Source organism: Agelaius phoeniceus, chromosome 20, assembly GCF_051311805.1.
Source record: "Agelaius phoeniceus isolate bAgePho1 chromosome 20, bAgePho1.hap1, whole genome shotgun sequence".
In the NCBI taxonomy this organism is placed as follows: Eukaryota; Metazoa; Chordata; class Aves; order Passeriformes; family Icteridae; genus Agelaius; species Agelaius phoeniceus.
In genome coordinates, this window is record NC_135284.1 from 734657 (window position 1) to 753435 (window position 18779).

General features: G+C 49.4%; 1 protein-coding gene across 1 annotated transcript in view; it reads right to left on the reverse strand.

Moving 5' to 3' along the window:
• The window catches only part of KSR1 (kinase suppressor of ras 1), a 49863-nt gene extending 47379 nt beyond the window's left edge, over positions 1–2484 (reverse strand). The window contains exon 1 of the mRNA XM_054647061.2: positions 2120–2484. Within this exon, the coding sequence (XP_054503036.2) occupies positions 2120–2344 (225 nt within the window). The 5' untranslated portion in view covers positions 2345–2484. The remainder of the gene's footprint in view (positions 1–2119) is intronic.
• Between the last annotated feature and the right edge of the window lie 16295 nt (positions 2485–18779).

The window sequence follows — 18779 nt, forward strand, 5'->3', positions numbered from 1 at the left end:
GGATGTACAGTACAGATGTGGCTCACAGCACTGCACCACCAGCAGACACTAATCATGACCTGCAGAGCCATTTGGTGACTTGTGGAGGCCACCAGGGAAGCACAGCAGGCCCTGGAGAACTCCGAGCTCCCAGCTGCACTCTGGACTCTCCAGGAGCTCCCTGCAGGAGCAGAGCTCATGTCTGTGCTGGCACGACCCCACAGGCACAGGCACACTGCCTCAGTGGCACTGCTGCACAGCAATCAGGAACTCCACTGGTACCTGAGACAGCTCTGGGCCCACCTCCCTCGGGGGCACCACAAGCAATGACAGCCTGGGGGAGCAAACACAGCCCCTGAGCTCCTGCAGTCTGGCTCTGTGACTGCAGCCTGGCACAGTCAAGCACAAGACTCGGGCTATGCCTGACATGTATTTTGGTACAGGCAACCCAACAGTGCAAAGAACACGGAGTCTGTACCCATGCCCACAGCTCCATGTGTGGGCAGAGATCCAGCATTTGGTTGGACTCCCAGAGAAATCACATACTGGACTGTACATCGAAGAGATTTTCTTCTGAACATAAATTCTATGCTCATTGGTGAATGTGGCACACATTTGTTTAAACAGATAAACGCTGAAGAGGATTGTGTGCACACACTCAACAACTATCACTAGAAACAGCTTTCATTGCTTTAAGAAGAGCCTCAAGATCATAAAAGGCCTTTATACCTTGTGAATAAGGTTTTCTTTTAGACAGGTCCACAAGCAAAATAGTGATGATCATTTCCCAAAATGATGGGATTGACATTGTTTGGGCATCAAAAAGGCCCTCCAGCAGGGCTGCCAAAAGGCTATACCAATATTGTTTCACGGAGAATAGCCTTTGGGATGCTATTTGGAGGTGACAGGAGGAAGAACAACACTATAAATTTTTGGGGAAAAAGAACTAACCAAAACAAAACACCCCACAAAACAAACCAACCAACCAACCAAAATCACAAAAAAAGTCAGACAAAAAATAAAGGAAGAATGATAGATTTCCAGGAGACTGTGCCAAAAGCTACCTACCACCTATTGTTTCATGGTTTTCTTCCCAACCTTCATTTCTTATGTGATGGATTTTTCTGCATGTAGATTTATTACAGTTACAGTGTTGTGATGATCCTTTCTTCCTAAAAAGCCTAACACTCTATTTAGCTCCACTGTCTCCAGTAGCAGGTAGAGAAGAGGAGCATTAGCATTTACATCAAACTTAAATCAAACAAGGGAACAGGAGGGGATTGATTCCTTAAAGCAAAACTACCTGCCAAGAAGGTAAAAGGAAATGTTATTTAAGTTTCTAAAGGTCAAATTAACTAAGGAAAAATACATCCTACGTACTTATACAGACTTTTATACAGATCCAGCTCTTTGAGAGCACCACAGCAGCGCATGTTTTGTGTTTGAAGAATTTCATATAATCTTTCTACACAGCGGAACGTCTCTCCAGCCCGGTCCATGATGCTGTTTGAGCCACAGCAACAGAGGGAAAAGGAGGATCAGATTAGATCAGTGAAACTGAGCCAGGGATAGAGAGACAGGCCTGGAGCAGAGGGCAGGAAGCATCAGCAGCAAATACCAAGGACCTGAGGCAAAGGGGAGTTTTCCCAGCACGCCAGGCCAGCGGTGTGGGGACACACCTCCTCTCAGCGAGCCCGGAGTCACCTTTGCTCCGCGCCTCACATCGCATCCCGCTCCACAGGGACACGGGAGCCCGGCCCAGGCCCCGGGGCGCGGCAGGGCGGCCGCACGCTGCCTCACGGAGCTGCCGGCACCCGCCCGACAGCCCGGGGCACCCGAGGGGCTGCCCCGCACCTGTCCGCGCTCCGCCGGCACCGCGCTCCGCTCCGCGGCTTCCCCGGGCGGCGGGCCCCGCGCCGGGAGCGCCGAGCCCGCTGACAGCTCCGCGGCGGGGCCGGGGTGCCGCTGTCCCCGCCAACAGCGCTCGGCCCGCGGGAGAAGGAGCGGGCGCGGCGCGGCCCCGGTGCCGAGGGGACAGGGCGGCGGGCAGCGGCAGGCCCCGGCCGCAGCCCGGCCATGCGGGGCAGAGGCGGCAGCGCGGCCCCGCTGCGGCGCCCACGGCTGCCAGCCCGCGCCGTACCTCCAGCGTGCGAATCTCCTGCTGCGTGAGGTCGTTGGACGCGGCACACTTGGTGCGGAGCCCGCGCAGGTTGGAGAGCGAGATGTCGATGAGGTCCTGCAGCAGCCCGCACTGCTGCAGCGTGGTCCTCACGGCCGGCAAGCCCCGCGGCCCCGCCGCCTCGCCGCCGCTCCGCTCCTTCCTCTCCAGCATGCCGGCGGCTCGCAGGGCAGCCGCTCTATCCATCCCTCGGCATCAGGGAGGCCGGGAGGCGAGGCGGCGGCGGGGGAGCGGCGGAGGGAGGGAGGAAAGGAGGGAGGGAGGCGGACGGGAGGCGGCCCGGCCCGGCTCGGCCCGCCCCGCTGCGCTCTCCGGGCAATCACCGCGCGGTACATGCGCGGCCGCCGGGATCCGCAAGCGCGCCCGCTCCGCCCCTGCCACCGCCCTCAGAGCCCGCCGCCGCCCCGCGGCGCTCTCCTCAGCGCGTCCGTCACCCTACAGCGCGTCCCTCAGCCCTCAGCGTATCCCTCAGCCCTCATTTCCCGCCTCACCCCTCAGTGCCCGCCTCACCCCTCAGCGCGTCCCTCAGCCCTCATTTCCCGCCTCACCCCTCAGCGCATCCCTCAGCCCTCATTTCCCGCCTCACCCCTCAGCGCGTCCCCGACCCCTCAGCACGTCCCTCAGCCCTCAGTGCCCGCCGTGTTCCTCAGCCCTCATTTCCCGCCTCACCCCTCAGCATATCCCTCAGCCTTCATTTCCCGCCTCACCCCTCAGCGCGTCCCTCAGCCCTCATTTCCCACCTCACCCCTCAGCGCATCCCTCAGCCCTCATTTCCCGCCTCACCCCTCAGCGCGTCCCTCAGCCCTCATTTCCCGCCTCACCCCTTAGTGCCCGCCTCACCCCTCAGCGCGTCCCTCAGCCCTCATTTCCCGCCTCACCCCTCAGCGCGTCCCTCAGCCCTCATTTCCCGCCTCACCCCTCAGCGCGTCCCTCAGCCCTCATTTCCCGCCTCAGCCCTCAGCGTGTCCCTCAGCTCTCATTTCTCGCCTCGCCCCTCAGTTCCCGCTTCGCTGTCTCCCTCCGCTCTCCGCGCCCGCCTCAGCCCCTCAGCCTTCCCTCAGGTATGTCAGGCCTCGCAGCTCGCTCCGAGGAGCCCGCAATCGGCTCCGCTCCCCTCGGCGCCCCTGGAGGAAGCAGGGCCGGGGCAAGGGCGGCCTGCCCAGCCCAGGGGAGGTGTGAGCGGGCATTAGGATAAACGTGTTTTAGTGAATATAAGCTTTGCGGTAGGTGTGTGGGTTCATCCCTATCATGAGTAGAAGGGAACTTCATGATGTCCTTGTGGAATTGCTGTGGTTTCAGTTTTCACAATGGAGACGTGAGAAATATAGTCCAGGTAACTGCATTACATTTGGTTTCATATCCAGCCTGTCTGATGGACTTGCACAGAGCTGAGCTGTCAGTGCAGGAACCACTCATCTCCCGATTATTAGAATTGGGACGGTTCATCTGACATGAGGGATCCAGGGAGGCAGTTAGGTTGTACCTTACTGACAGAAGAAGACAGCCTCCTTAATTTGCACTAAATTGATACCAGGTTTTAAAAGCTTAAATGACATCTGAGCCACATGTGGCAATACAGAAGGGAGATTCCTGAAAAAAAAACAAAAACTGAATTTAGGACATGAGGCAGTGGAGCAGGACAAAGCAGCTGACACTGAGCTGTTTTTCTCATGGTTAAATAAATACTGGTATCCACATTAGTTTGTGTGGATTTGCATCAAGTAGTGTGGCATATGCTGTTTAGTAATTTTCTTAAGAATGTGGGTCAGGTTAAGTATTTGATTTCATTGTCATTATTCACATGCTGTAAATTTCATACGCAATAAGGGCTTTGCTGGATTAGGGTTTAATTAGTTTGCCATCTGATGAGTCTGTGGTTTTGGGAAAGTAACTTTGCTTATTACCTACATATTTCTGACCTTGTGAAAAAGCCTTTATCTACCCTGTCTGTGCTCAGGAGCACTGGAGATTTAGTACTGGAAATTTTTATTTCTAGGACTCTGACAGGTTGAAATCCTCAAATTCAGGTGACTGTGGAACTCGGGAATGTTATTACCAGGATATTGTTCTCGTAGACATTCTCTGCTGTGTACCCACCTGAGAATATCCATTTGCTTACAGACAAGAGGCCGAGCACGTTGCATAAGAAAGCAGCCTAGGAAACTTGTGGGCCGTGCATCACAGGATACTTGGCATTCCCTGCAGTGTTTGTGTGCTGGGAGTGCCGGCCTCATTAGCCGGCTGCCATCCGTGGGCAGCATTCCAGTCCCAGCACACAGGGCTGCCCTTGGGCCTGCGGGAAGAATGTGCTGACTAAACACAGCGTCCATCCCGGCTCAGCATCGCTCAGCATCGACGGCTGTGGGGCTGGCGCCTTCCCCGGAGCCCGGGCTGCTCTTCCACCACAGACCTTGGGTGCAGTCCTGGTAGTTTAAGTTGTGTGGAACCACAGCTTTCTGTCTATAAGGAGATGGGGTAAAAGCACTGCTTATCTGAGGGTTTGAAAAGAGAAATACCATGGCTGGGACATGCTAGAAGGACTGTGTGAGCACACTGAATGAGCTCTTTTCCCAGAGATTTCAGGAAATTACATATTTCGTGTTGTACTTTACACATTTATTGATGCACCTGTTAGGATTTTTCTTTTAATGTACAGTTTATGTAGGGTGGACATAAGAACTGTATTCTCTAGACTAAAACAACTGTTTTTTTCTTGAATTGAGTGAACCGTACCCACATTGTCAACTTCATTGTACAGTGGTCTTTTTTGCCACCGTGTCAAAAAACAATAGTTTTGAAAACAACAATAACATGTGGAATGCCTGAACTGGATTGGAGAAAACTTACAAGTCCTTGGTTAAGCCACTGGCCTAAGGATTGAGGGGATTTCTCTTCCCCACTGCCCCATCTCTCCTGCCCACACAGATCAGGTTCTAGCTACCTCAATAAAGCCCAAATCTTGCTAAGCACCCCTGGAAATCCTGGATCATAGCAATGGTCCTGGACTCAGTAAAATAAGCTCACTGGGGAAAAATACCTTTTTTTTGTTCCTGGAGAAAGAAAAGCAGTGATGCATTTCACAGGCTGCCTGTATGAAAAGCCTCTATTACCTTTTTAGCTATCTTGCCCCAATTTCATTCAGCTATCACAACACTGAATTTAGATGATGAGACTGAATTGCTCTATTTGATGTGTTTAACACATAATAGAGACCTGTTTTAAGAAAATGCAGTGTTGGGATTTGAAGAGCTGAAATGTTAGGTATTTCAGATAAAAGAGGCCTTTATTAGCGGTGATTTTCCCCTCAAAGGCTTCCTCCTACACAGCCATAGGAGTATTCCTCTCCCGGCACAGCACAGGAATACACAGTAGCTCTGGCATGCTCCTCTGCTGGGAAGCTGAGAAACTTAAGGCCTATTTTTAGACATGCTGCTGGATATTCTTGTTAGGATATACAGAGAAAGTGAGGATGGTGAGATGGTGTTCCCAGAACAAATCCTCACCATGCCCCAGTTTAGATATCTCCATGGCTTGCAACTGAGCCAAACCAGTTCACACAAGTATAAGATATGACCTTCACCTTTAGGAAAAGTTTTAGTCTAAGTCCGCTTCTTCCATGGATTTTTCCTGCTCAGCTGTCTGTGCCAAATGGCACAGTCAAATGCAAGGGATGGACCAGCAAATCCACAGGTTTGGCAGTGGTAGATCCCAGTGAGTCAGGGATAGATACAGGAGACTGAACTGCGTGCTGATAGTAATGGAGGACAAGATGTGAAAATTAAACGCTACTCCTTTTCTTAAAAATAATTTTCATGGATGGGGAAAACAGTTGTGTTTAGGCAATCTTGAAGGAATTTCTGCCCCACAAGTGGAAGGCACAAGAAACTGCCGTGTATCTTCACTCAGTGTTTTCTGTGGACAGGTGTCATGGTTTAACCCCAGCTGGCAGCTAAGCACCACCAACCCCCTGCTCACTTCCCCTTCAACAGAAAGAGACTTTGAGATGGGACTGGGAGGAGGAGGACTGAATGTGTTCATCTTTCCTTCTGGAGTCACGTGAGTAAACAAGCATTGCAGCTGTTACAGCAACCAGAAACTTCTAGCTTTAAAGAACATAAGCATTTTTGTTGTCTATAAAACAAATAAAACCCCCAACATTTATTTTTAGAGTAATCTCATGGGTTTTGCAGTCTTTCTTTAGCATCAGCTGTGTTGCAATAGTGCTGCCTTTTTGTCTGCTATTTATCACCAGTAAAATAAACTGTTTGGGCAGGAAGAGTCTTTTACTCCCTGCTTGCACAGCAACGCCTGAATCTCAGCGAGAAGCCTCTGAGCTCTGCTGTAATATAAATACTCAATAATTACAGGCCCAGAGGCTTTAGCCCCCACCCCCCTTGGAGCCCTGCCAGCCCGTGGGGTTTGTTCTAGCAGCAGACGTGCCAACAGTGAAAAGTGACAAATTTTGTTGGCGAAAGAAATTCATAGGTCTAACAAGGATAAGAAACACCCGCCTTTAGAAACAGAGGCTTATGTCTCTCCAAGGATATACACACCCTGGATTGACTCATGCTGGCATAATCCCCTTGTGCAATTTGTATATTGGCATTAGATATGTGTGTGAGGCAAAAAGGCAAATATTTGGTTAATGAAACAACACAGGGATAATAAAAAATAATTAGGCAGCTTTACCTCTCAGAACAAGGCAGCAGGTGAGCTGCTGCTTTCCCCTCCAACAGGCATATCCCTGCAAGCAGAGCTTCCTGATGTTTGTTTTATTTGCAGCAAAATAACTTGTTGATTTTGTTAAATGCTCTCAGAGTAAAAATAAGTGATAAATAATTAAATTAATCAAGTCCAGTAGCGTGCAGTCTGGTGAGGGAGGGGGTATGTACTGTGGTGGAAAAAGCAGGCTCATATTCCACAAGAGAGCTTTGTCAAGTGTATTGCATAAGGAGATTACAGGCCCGAGTCTGAACCAGGCCGAAGGTTTTAGTTGTGTTTGTCATTAGCACGCTGTGAACTGCAGCACAACAGCCCCTCTTTCATCTGGGTGAGAAAAGGCTCCAGGTCCATCATTAGGATTCTGGAGCTGGGACTCCACATGGCTATTAGCTTCATTCCCCAGAGCCCTCTCTTGGTGTTTAAATAATGGCAGGAGCTGGGCGGGTTAATCATCTGCTGCCACTCTTCCGTGCTGGGATCCGTTTGATGTTTGATGTGACAGCCCTCTGGGAGGGAGGGCCCCGGGCCCAGGCTCTGCTCTGCAGCCCCGCTGAGGCTGAGGCTGAGCGTGTCCTGCGCTCGGGCTCTGCCAACCCAGTTGTGTTGATTAGCAAAATGAGAACAAACTCCTCCCACCCCCGTGCCCTGTGCCTGTCGGCAGCTCTGAATCAATGCCAGTTTTTCTGGTGAAAGGAAAAAAAACCCAACTTCTCCTGATGCAGCCACTTCTGTGTGGAGATTTTACCAGCAGCTCTGGTCCTGCTCTGTGGGAGGCCTCCTTTCCAGTTCTGCAACCCTTCCTCCGCAGCTGTGTGTGCAGTGCCTCACAAGTGGGGTGACCACAGCCATTTCTCAAGCACTACATTATGTCTCTCATTACATACCTAGCAGGAATGCTGTCCTGGGATCATCAGGGTCTGCTGGATAATCCACATCCCTTTCCATGGGAGGAGCAGCACCACAAAGACCACTAGATCCAATATCCACATTCTTCCCAAGATCCACCTGCACGTTTGATGTAGCTGTATCCCTCTGCTGTGCATGATGGGACCTGGGAGGATCTATTGCCATCTTCCACCTGGGAAACATCCAGAAAATACCTTTTTGTGAAACATCCAGAAAACACCTTTTCTGGTGCATGTCTTGTAGCTCTCCCTGTGTTATGTAGTGGTCCCTGGGGAGAGCTTGCATGCACTGACAGCTCTGTTTTAGAAGAGCTGCAAGAACTCTGCCATAGATAAAATGGAAGGAGCTGAGTTCTACAGGTTTCTAAACATGGAGACACTGTAAAAGAGGCTGGGCCAAATGATACGAGTGGAGGGACTGCCCTGATGCATCTGAGGGGCATTGCCTGTGGCATTCCTTCATTGGAGATGGAATTCTGTGTGCAACTAACTGCCTGTGTGTTCTGCTGTTCCTCCTGGCCTCACAGCCTGATCCTGCTCTACTGAGTCAGGCTCTTGGAAACCAGGTCTGTGAAAAGCCTGCAGATGGTCTAAAGAGAGCTTACAACATTCTGAAGAATATTTAGAAATGTAAACCTGTCTGCTGCAAAAAAAATGGCTCAGCAGGAAGTCCTTAGAGTATGATAATAGCAAGGACATTTCATGCAACTATCAATCATTCTCACTCTTGATGAGTTGAGAATTAATCTGCAGAAGGAAAAACAAACACAGATCTTTTGTTCCTTCCAATTCAAAGTCCTTCGAAATCAGTGTCTTCCCAGCCAGTAAGTTTTGGATTAAGTCCTTGTTCCACCCTCCTTTCCCCTATCCCTACAGTACCATGAAAATTCAGGCTGTTTCTCTTTACTTCCTTCCTCTTCATAAAATGTCTAATAATCAGCCATCTGGTGTCCAAGATGCCTTGAGTATTAGGGCATTTCCTTTATCCAGGGGAGGCTTGTGAGCAGGAAGATAAATGTGTCCATGACCCATCCCTGCTGTGTGCTGATTAGAGTCTGGCAGTTTTTCTTTGTTCACAGTGATTACAGTAGTGCTAAGTTGTTTAGGGGAGAAACATATTTAAAGGGAAAATCTTGGTTTCTGATCTACTAGATTTCATGGCATTACTTAATTATGCTTAATGAGAATTCTGTAGAACAGTATAATACTTGTAATATATGTTAAAGACAGAGTGGGATTTTGAAGGGAAGATGCAAAATGAGATTTATAGAAAACACTGTGTATCCTAAAGAACTGCAGTCTGGATTCATTCTCATTTTAATTCTGTCTCTCAGTGGCACCCTATTTTTCAGAACTAGCTAAAAACTTAACCCTTTCCTTTGATTTTGTATTCCAGAGACCACAGCTGCAAGACAAGCTGTGCTCAGAGCTCTGTTCAAGTCAGTGTCAGTCCCTGGGAACAAGGGTCCTGTGTGCCATGCTGTGTAAAACTGGGTCAGGTCTCAAGGTAGCCAATGGCTTGAAATTCAGGTTTAGGAGGAAAATACTGAAGGGCACAGGGAAACTGTGACTGAGCATCCACTGGACAATTGCAGTTTTTTAAAACAAAGCCTGGAGGGACAGAGCAAGTCAGACTACAAAGAAAACAAAAACAGCAGGGAGAAGCTGCAGTCTTAGCTCTGAAGTTAAAAAAACCTACCCCCTATTACTCTGTGACAATTTGTAGGCCAAATTCATGACATAAAGGAGGTTTGTGTCTTGATTTGTGAGCCCTTGAGAGCTGCAAATTTGTGTTGCCTTGACTGTGGTGGTGTGAAGAGATGCCAGCAAGGTTCTGTTTGTATTCCCAGAATGGTGCTCCCACCCCATTAGGGTGTGGACAGTCACTAGACATTTGTACCAGGAGTCTTCCCTTGATGGTGTGTTTATAAATAGTGAACGATTCTGGTCCAGTGGAGATTGTCAGGTGAAAGAGACATAAAAAGAGATGTCCTTAAAATACCTTTAGGCTGTTTCTGTACACCTTGGTTCTCAGCAAAGAAATATTTCTGACTTACTTTTTTCTGTTGAAAGTCACCTCACCTTTAAGGGCACGTACTGTCCTAATCCCTGCTTGAACTCTGTGTGCAGTTCAGGCTGTGGATTATGGCACTCATACAATACATAAGCTATTTAGTGCACCCATTAATTAACCAGTTAATAGCACCCATAGCGTGAGTGTGAGGAGTGTGGCAGCCCAAACTTTCTGTGCAGGACTGTGCAAATCTTCCTTTAAATGGGGCTCAGAGCTTCATGCATGTGCTTAACTTCTCACAGAGGAGATAGGTGCTGCCCAAAGTACCCACCAAGAGCAAACTCACAAGCAGATAAACCTTTTCCTGATGATGCCAGAGAAAATAGTGAGCCACACACTTGCAGTCTATTCAAACACAGTAAAAGTCTTTATCAAATCAAATGGGCATAAGTTGTTACTTTAACTGTTGGCTTGAGTTTCTCATTTTGAAAGGAGAAACTGTCAGTAACTGCCAGCATGCTGGGGCTCAGCTGCCCCAGTTCTGCACGAGTGCACACCCTGATCTTGCTGAGAGTGTCTGAGGAGAGAATGGTCTTGGCTGTCATCATTTGAATTCACTCTTCTGATTTTCTGCTCACTCTTCTTCCTCAGTTTCCATCACAGTCACTGACTTTCTCAATAGCACCATCTCTGGAAATAGTTTGCACCGGAAGCAAGATAAGAGAACTTGAATGCTGGCAGGAGCTGAGCCAAAGTTTTGAAAAATTCTGGCTCTTACCCCACAGCACCAAATAGGAAACCTTCTGCATTCATGGTGGACAAAATGGACAGGAAAGGACAAAGTAAACCCTTACCACTTTCCCTCATACTTGAGTTTAGTTTTCCCTGATCCAGGAGCTTGTATGTTTTACCCCTGCTCTGAGTGCAAAATGGGAGAATTCAGCAGCTAAGGAATAGGCAGCTGTCCCTGGCTGCTGCTCCTGCCATGCAAAGGGTGCAGGTCCCACTGGTTCTGAGGGGGAATATGGCCTGACAAGACCATAGTGCTTGATCATAATAAGGACAGAGGGCTCAGTGCAGGAAAGTGGTTGTATTCAGAATGTTGCATAAGCACGGAGTTAGTTTGAAGTCCATATCCATACTTTAGTGCATGATTTCAGAAACCATTTCAAGGCAGGGAATGATGACCCTGTGGCTGAGACACTGAGACTGGACCAGTCTGGTTCAGTTCCTGGCTCTTTTACAAAGTGTAGCCATGGGCAAATCATCTCATCTGTCTGCCTCCCCCCTGGACCAGAGATGAGAATGTTTCCTCTGTCTGACATGTCTGTTTAAACCATGGAGAGCACGGAGGAATTAAACTCAGAAGATGAAAGGGGTCGATGTGATCCACATCTGTGCTTCCCAGAACCCTTTTCAAAAGGTCAGATTTTGCCCATTACAGTGGGCATAATAAAACATGAATCCGTGGGTTTAGTGGAGTTACTCCACATATTCACTGAGCTTAGTGAAGTCAGAACTTAGAATACTGGACTTTAACAATCATTGTGGTGATCCTTTGATGAGGCTGTGGTCAGAGCTATTTGATAGAATGCTTCCAGCTCCCATCCATCCATGAACCCCCTTTGCAAACTCCTCCACATTCAAGAGCCTTGTTCAATTGTATTGCCTGTCTCTTACCAAAACATGAAACAAGACATCTCTCCTCAAACCATAAACACTGTAATTTACCCCCAAAAATTCACATTTAAAATAGGAAATCAGAAATATCAAACCCACAAGCATCCAAGAATTTTCATGAAGGATAATCAGGATGTTAAGAGTTGCTAATAATTTTATGTAGATGTTCAAGCTATGAAGGAACCTATGTGGTCCTTTTTCCATTCTGCATTTCTGTTAAAAAGTGAGACATCTGTAGAATTTTAGCAGTTGTTGGTTGTCCTGGATGCCATGCTGTTCACCTGTGCTGTGAGCTGGGAATTTTAGCTCAGCCAATGCTCCCCGTGCTCCCTCCACATCCTGACCCCTCTGGCACCCTTCAAACCGGGAAAGTTCCACCGTCACCAGTTCTTAGAGGAATTTGCCCAGCTGGGCTCATCAGCCGTGGCCCATGTGGCAAACAGCGGGGCTGCAGGTGCCTTTGTGCTCCCATCTCCCCTCGGCCACAGGGCAGAGCTGTTGGGAGTCCCCGGCGGGGTTTGGCCCTGCCCTCTCAGAGAACTCCCGGCCCACAGGCGGGTGCCAGCCCCGAGCCTCCCAGCCCAGCGGGAGGGTGCAGCCGGCAGCGCTAACGCTCGCTGTGCTCCCAGGATTGCATCGTTCAGTGCTGCCTGCTCCCTCTCCTTGCACAGTGGGGCTCGGATATTGGCTGCACGGGAGGTCAGCTTGTGCTAGGAGAGCAAACTGCTGCTTGGCTTGGTGCAGCAGTGCGGGAGGGCTGGCAATAGCCTCTGACAGGAGACATTTTGCCTTGTTAAGTGTTGTTACTGTGATGTGGTCAAAGCGTTTTGACCCAGCTTTAGTGGGCCAGGCTTAATGCACTTCTTTTCCCACACAGTGATGTGTAGAGGGACTAATCCAGATTGGCTTCTGATTGCATTAGTGCCAGAGAGCTCCCAGTCCAAACCAGTGACTGTCCTGGGGCACGGGGAGTGCAGGTAGGGGTGGGCTGTGCTCTCAGCATGGAGCTGGGCACACAGAGTTCTGCTCCACATGCTGTGCTGGCTGCCTGTAGGAAAGTACTGGGTACAGCAAGGCAGCTCGTGTGAGTCCCTAATAAAGTATTTATTTATTTCAAACAAATGTCATAGAAGGGTAAAGGTATTAGTGATAATTAAATCCCTGCCTGATCGGGGAAAATAATCTTACAATGGAAGTGCCAAGCTGTGGTATGAACTCATTGCTGATTAGACACCACAGAAAGGTTCTCAGCAATGTCTTTCCTGTTAGAAATGCTTTGTTTGGAGCTTGTTACCTCAGCCAGGTTATCCAGGCTCTTGCAGTCAGCACAGTCTGACATTCCCAGACACAGTAGCTTTGCTCCCAGAGAATCACTTGGGAATTACAGAGGGGAAGGAAAAGTAAAGCTATGCATTAGCAGCTGAGCTGAGAAAAGAGCACAGAGGGTTGCATTTGGGCAAGTGAAAAATCCCCACATGGACTGCAGTGTGCTGGGTGTGCCAGGGGCTTCTGTGCCTTCCAGAATATTCCCAAGGGTCCCAAGTGTACATGGGTTTTTTTTCCTAAATGGATGGAGTTAGAATGACACAGCCTTGCCTCCCTGGGGACACTAGAAAAGCAACCAAGAAGTGCCTAATTAAGGCATAATTTATTTTTCTCTTCTGCAGCAGCTATTGCTATTCAGTTAGACAGATAAAGCAGCACATTAGGAAGGCACTTAAACTGTGCTGCCAGGGAAACCTGACTTTGGTTCTTGTTTCCTTTCTTCCTTCAATCCCACATACGGTATCCCTGCTGAGAGCAGACTGGTAGGAGCTTGTGAATAATGGAGAGGGGTAATACTGAGCAAAGTCATCCCAATGCACATCTGCTGCACACACTGTTTGTATTTAACCCTTTCTTTTTAACAGGTGCTTCTAAGGTATATGGATTGAGGTAGCTGCATGCATAGAAATTGAAAATATGCCACAAGAAGAAACAGTGAGACTACTAGGAGAGGTAGAAATAGTAAACACCTGCTAGGTTTGGACTTTTCCCCCAGGGTATCAATTTCTAGAATGAAGTGGTCACCCTAGACAGCCCCAGCAAGATGCAAGGCAGGGTTAGTGAGTGGTGCAGTAGCCTGGAACAAGGGTGGGCCCCTCAGAGACCAGTGCAGCTCAGGTGCCTCTTCCTGCATGTTAAAGAAGCAAAATCTACCATGTAGAACGATGAAGAAAAGAGGGCTCTGAGGAGAGGCTGTGCTGCCAAAGGCTGGGTTGGAGGCAGCATGCTGGGGAGAGGAGAGGAAGGCAGAACTGGCTGCCTCTCCTTGTGTGCCACATGTAGCTCTGGGCACATCTCACAGGTGATCCTTTGATCTCCTTGTAAACTGGGCTGATAGAACTTACCTAACTGTCTCTTTCACAACGTGTGGAGAAGGTTGGTTATTTTATTAGGGGTAATTTATCATGCTGACTGCTATGTAGAGTACTTTTTGGAGGCAAGCCCTAGTGGGCAAGCTCCAAACTTGCCTGTAGACATGAGTGCTGTTCAAAGTCCTGCAGGACCTGGGAAAGGCAGGGAGGAATGTGTCTGCCTGAAGCTGTGGCAGAGCTGAAAGTGGACTGCAGCTGTTTTATCTGGGAAATGCTCTGTAAGGGTGGAATGATATAAGAAATTGTTGACCCTGAAAATCAGGAAACAGGCTGGACTGGCTCATCCCTCACGTGACTGGGCACTCCCTTCTGATAATTACCTGGGGCTGTGATAGCAAAGAACAGGAATGCAGGCAGGTTGTCACAGAAGGCTCTGGCCTGGGCTCTCCAGGTGTTTGCTGGATGGTCTCAACACCTCCCTGCTGCTCCTGAGAGCTGCAAAAACTGAGATGAAAGGCAGAGCATCGTGCTGCAACTCCAGCAGGAGCTTATCTGCACACAGAAACAGTGCTTGTAGGTCAGCTCTTCATACCAGTTCTGTGATTGAAATTATTTGGCAAAGAGGAAAAAACCCAAGTGATTATACCCGTAAAATCCTCCTGGCCCGGGCTGTGGAAGATGTGTCTCAGTTGTGAGTTCTAATGGCCTCACCATGGAAGTGAGACTTGCAAGTTGAGGCTGGGAGTCCCAAGGGCAGCACAGATTCCCAAGCACTTGTGGAAGCAGTTGTGATCGCTGTACTTTCCCTCACACACAGAACAACCTCAGAGAGCTTATACATAAAGATAGGAGAAACAAAAAGCCGCTGGCAAAAAGAGACAACAAAAGCCTTCAGGAGACACTCTCTTATCTGCAGTTTGCACTCAAATAACCCCAAATGGCTGCTTATCTGTAGCAACAATGGAGTTCTGTCCGATTTAAAAGTGGGAAAAATAAACCCCAACAACCCAGCCCTGGAGGGCTTATCGAGTTACTCTGATAGCTGTTCTGCAGTGATGTCAGGAAGAGAGCAATGATGAGGTCATAGAGAAAATGCAGTGGTTTTCTGTCACTGGGAATGAAGGATCGTCTTTGCTAAACTCAGGTGAAAATTTGAAATATTGACATGTTTGGGTTGTGCAGGGCTGAGATCTCAGCACTTGGAAATCACAGTAAAATGGTGACCAATATTCGCCCAGAATGGGGCTGTTTAAAGATGCTGGGATAAAGGGGTGTGAACAGTTCTGTAACAGGAGTTTCAGAACACATGCCAGCCCGCAGTGAAGGCTGCAAACAAGGAGCACTGATGTTGGAGTAGTGCTTATTTCCTGTTCCCTGTGGACTTCATCCAGTGCCTCAAAGTCTTGCAAAAGCTCCCAGCTGACTTCGTCTAAACCAGTGCTGTTTCTGCCCAAACCAAGGCGTGGTTTTTATGCCATTCTCCCCCAGTTACATGCAGAGCATGCTCCCATGAGCCAGGGAGGGACACAGACTCACTGAATTTATCAAAAGCTGAAGGATATGGTCTCAGCATTTTATGTCACTTTTAGTGACATCCCCTGTGCCTTGAAATGACACAAGAGGGAGAGAACAGCTGCCCAGGAACATTGTGCAATTCTGCATTTTCTCCCAGTCCGGGAAATTACTTAAGTAAGAAACGGAGCCGGTTGGGCCAATGTGTTTATTGCTACTTGTTTTGGCGTGCAGCCAGTACCCAGATGAAGCCGTTCCCCCGGGGCTGTAAATCCCTGCTCTCCTCCTGGCACAGCGGCCCCGGCCCTGGTGCCGCAGCAGCAGCAGCAGCAGCGGTGCCAGATGGTCCTGGGGTAACAGAGGGGGGCTCCCCCGGCAGGCTCGGGGGGCTCCCCCGGCAGGCTCGGGGTGCCCGTCACACACTGGGGGCTCCCCTGGCACTGCAGCCGGCCTTGGGCTGTCCCGGCTCTGTCCCTCGTCCCCCGCAGCCCGGCCTGCAGCCGCCCCTGCCCGGCGCTCTGGTGCCCTCTGCAGCCGCGGGGTTCCTGCGGGAGCTGCGGAGCATGGCAGGCAGTGCAAATGGTAATCCTGCCGGAGACAGCTGTTTTCCTTAGATTAACTTCACACGCCGCTGTTCCCCCGGCCCGAGCCGCCGGCCACAGCGAGAGAGAGAGGGAATCGTGCAGCCGCGGATGTGATTCTGGTAAACCAGCCCGGAGACAGATCCTTCTGCCAGATAAGGGACCTGCATGCTTTTGATGCACATCAATCAAGAGCAGTCCTGCAGAATAACAGCAGCACAACCACGCTGAGAGCCACCCCCTGTGCTCCCTGTCCTCTTGCCCCTTGTGTCCGGGCTGTTTCATGCACAAGGAACACTCACAGTGGGGACAAATGCAAGCTGCTCCCCTCAGAGTCCTGCTTACACCAGCCTCTTGCATCTCCTGTGGCCCTATCATTTATGAACCTAAGTGTTCTGCTCTTCATTGTGCTGTGCATTTAGTCATGGCTTTGCCCTGGGAGCCTCAAATGTGGTCTGCCTCCCCACTGTTTGAATCACTAAGGAATATGGCTAGGGACAGATCCAGAATAAGAAAATTATTCTTGCCCCAAAACATTTAAAACCCATCCTTGTGTGTGTTATAAAATAGCAGAGGTGTGTATAATTTCTTAACAGACTCACTGCATAAATCTTTGTCAAGTCTGCTTTCTCCCACAGCCTGTGAGAGTGTTTCTGGTTTCTGGTTTTGGGCATGATGAAATTAAATAGATTCCTAGTGATTGAGAGCACCCTGAAGGGAATGGTACTTATCCTTCCACCTACCCAGTACAGCCCTGCAGAGAGCTGGAATGGGGAGGTAAATGTGGGGAGTGAGCTCAGACCATCTCAACTACACAGAACAATGCCAATGAGACACTGGTTCAGATGGCTGTTTTGTGCAATTGGCTCCTATCCCTGGAGTCCTGTGCAGTAACATAGTCTCTCTGGGAAAACTGGTTTCAGGTCTTTCCCTTCCTTGTTTTCTTGTCGTTGAAGTTATTTCTATTTTAGATGCAGCTATTCTAAAATCATTGCTAATGTCCTGCATTGCAGTATCCCACTTTCCTCAAAGGTTCAGTTGCCAGTAGAAGTTGACTTTGATGTTGGTGGTGCAGCTTTGTCTGGAGCCCCTGTTGTGTAGGTCAGAGCATCTCTGTTCTGGAAAAGGAGCCCGTGGGGGTGGCTGCTGCTTCAGCCCAGGTGTTGTGCGAGCTCAGAGGAAGAGGATGTTGGATCTCTTGGGCCCAGCTCAGCTCTTTGAAGTCACTTCAGGCTGGTGGCCAGCTGTCAGCCGTGCAAGGCTCTGCAGAGTCTGTTTGCAGCAGGCAGATTCAGCAGGCACAATGCACACTTGTCCTGTGCCCCCAGGCACTCCTGGCATCTCTCCTTTCCTGTGGAGCCAGATCTTTGTGGGGACCCTGCAGCTAAAGCCCCTCTGTGTCAGTGCTGGGGGGTCCTGCTGGGGAGATTCCTCCTGAGGAGTGTTCTGAGCACTGCCTGAATGGTGCCTCTGCTGAGCCTTAGTCTGAGCACAGTGCTCCTGCTTCTGCCAGCCCGTGAAAAGAGCTCCTCTGGGTGCCTGCTGGATGCTGGGGGATGTGGAGCACACCCCCTTGGCTGGACCATGGTCTGTGCTGAGTCCAGCCCCAAGCAGTGAATGCTGGCAGGGGAGCACAGCAGCCTGCAAGGAGCCGGGTGTTTTATTGACAACTGAAACTTCAGGGCAGTTTTGCAATGCAAGAACACTGACCCTGCTTAGCCATGAGGAGATTGTGTGCCCTGTAATCCCTCATTGATCTGGATTACTTTTTTATTTAAAGAAACTGACCTCCAGTAGCCACAGCAGGTCTCTCTGGCCCAGCAAGCAAGTCCTGAGCACAAGAACAGAAACAAAAGTTCTAAGTAATAGAAAAAAATGGTGGAGACCACTATTGTGCCTCAATAAAAAGGCCAAGGAGAGCAGTGTCTTCCATAAGTCTTGACATTTTATTAGTAGATTAAGTAGTTTAGCTAATCTTCTTAATTCTTTTTCTGAATTAATAAATTAAGGGTTACCAAATACTCAGCACATTTGCTTAGAAAGAGGGCATCATTAAAATGCTGCCTTCTCTTTCCAGCAGGCAGCCTCATTTCTTTTGGAGAACCTCCATAATGGAGTTTTAGCCAAGCAAAGCTGTGCTTACATCTCTGGTGTGACACTCCATGTGTGACTCTGGGTAAGGTACCCAGCTCCTCTGTGTTTTAAATGTATTCCAGAACTTCTCCACCTCCCAAAGGTGTTCTGGTGTCAAAGCAGGTGATGCTCAGACGTGTTATGAACAAGGCCATTAGGGTCATGACATGCAGGAGTAAATGCAAGGTAAGAATGTCCAAGGCACAGTTGTTCTGAAGCTGGAAGCCTCTGAAGTGGTCACTGGCAGCTTTATTGTGCTTGGGACAGTTTCAGAAAGCAATTCTTCATTACTTGCTCGAAGAGCAGTTTTTCAACTCTTCCTTAAGGCAGGAATCAGTCTGGTCTTCCCAGAAGTGATGAGAATAAGCAGGTTTAGCTGGAACTCTGCTGACACTCCCCAGTGAAAGGACTCTGCAGTGCAGCCCCACCAAGAGCCGCAGGACAGTTCACAGGCCCAGGGAACCACGGCTGCAGATGTCAAGTGAGCAGCTCCAGAAGAGGAAACCCAGTGTTGATGGATGCCAGGGTGCAGCCACTGCTGTCACGCTCTGGTGACTCACACCAGTGCATCGAGACAGGCCTGGAAAGCCGAGCTAATTTGTCACTTCCTTCCTCTTCCTCTCCCAGGGCAGCAGTTCACAGGGGGCCCTCTGACCTTTAGCCTCTGAAGGGATGCGAGACTGAAGAGCTGACAGAGGTGTGTGTTCAGGGAAAGAA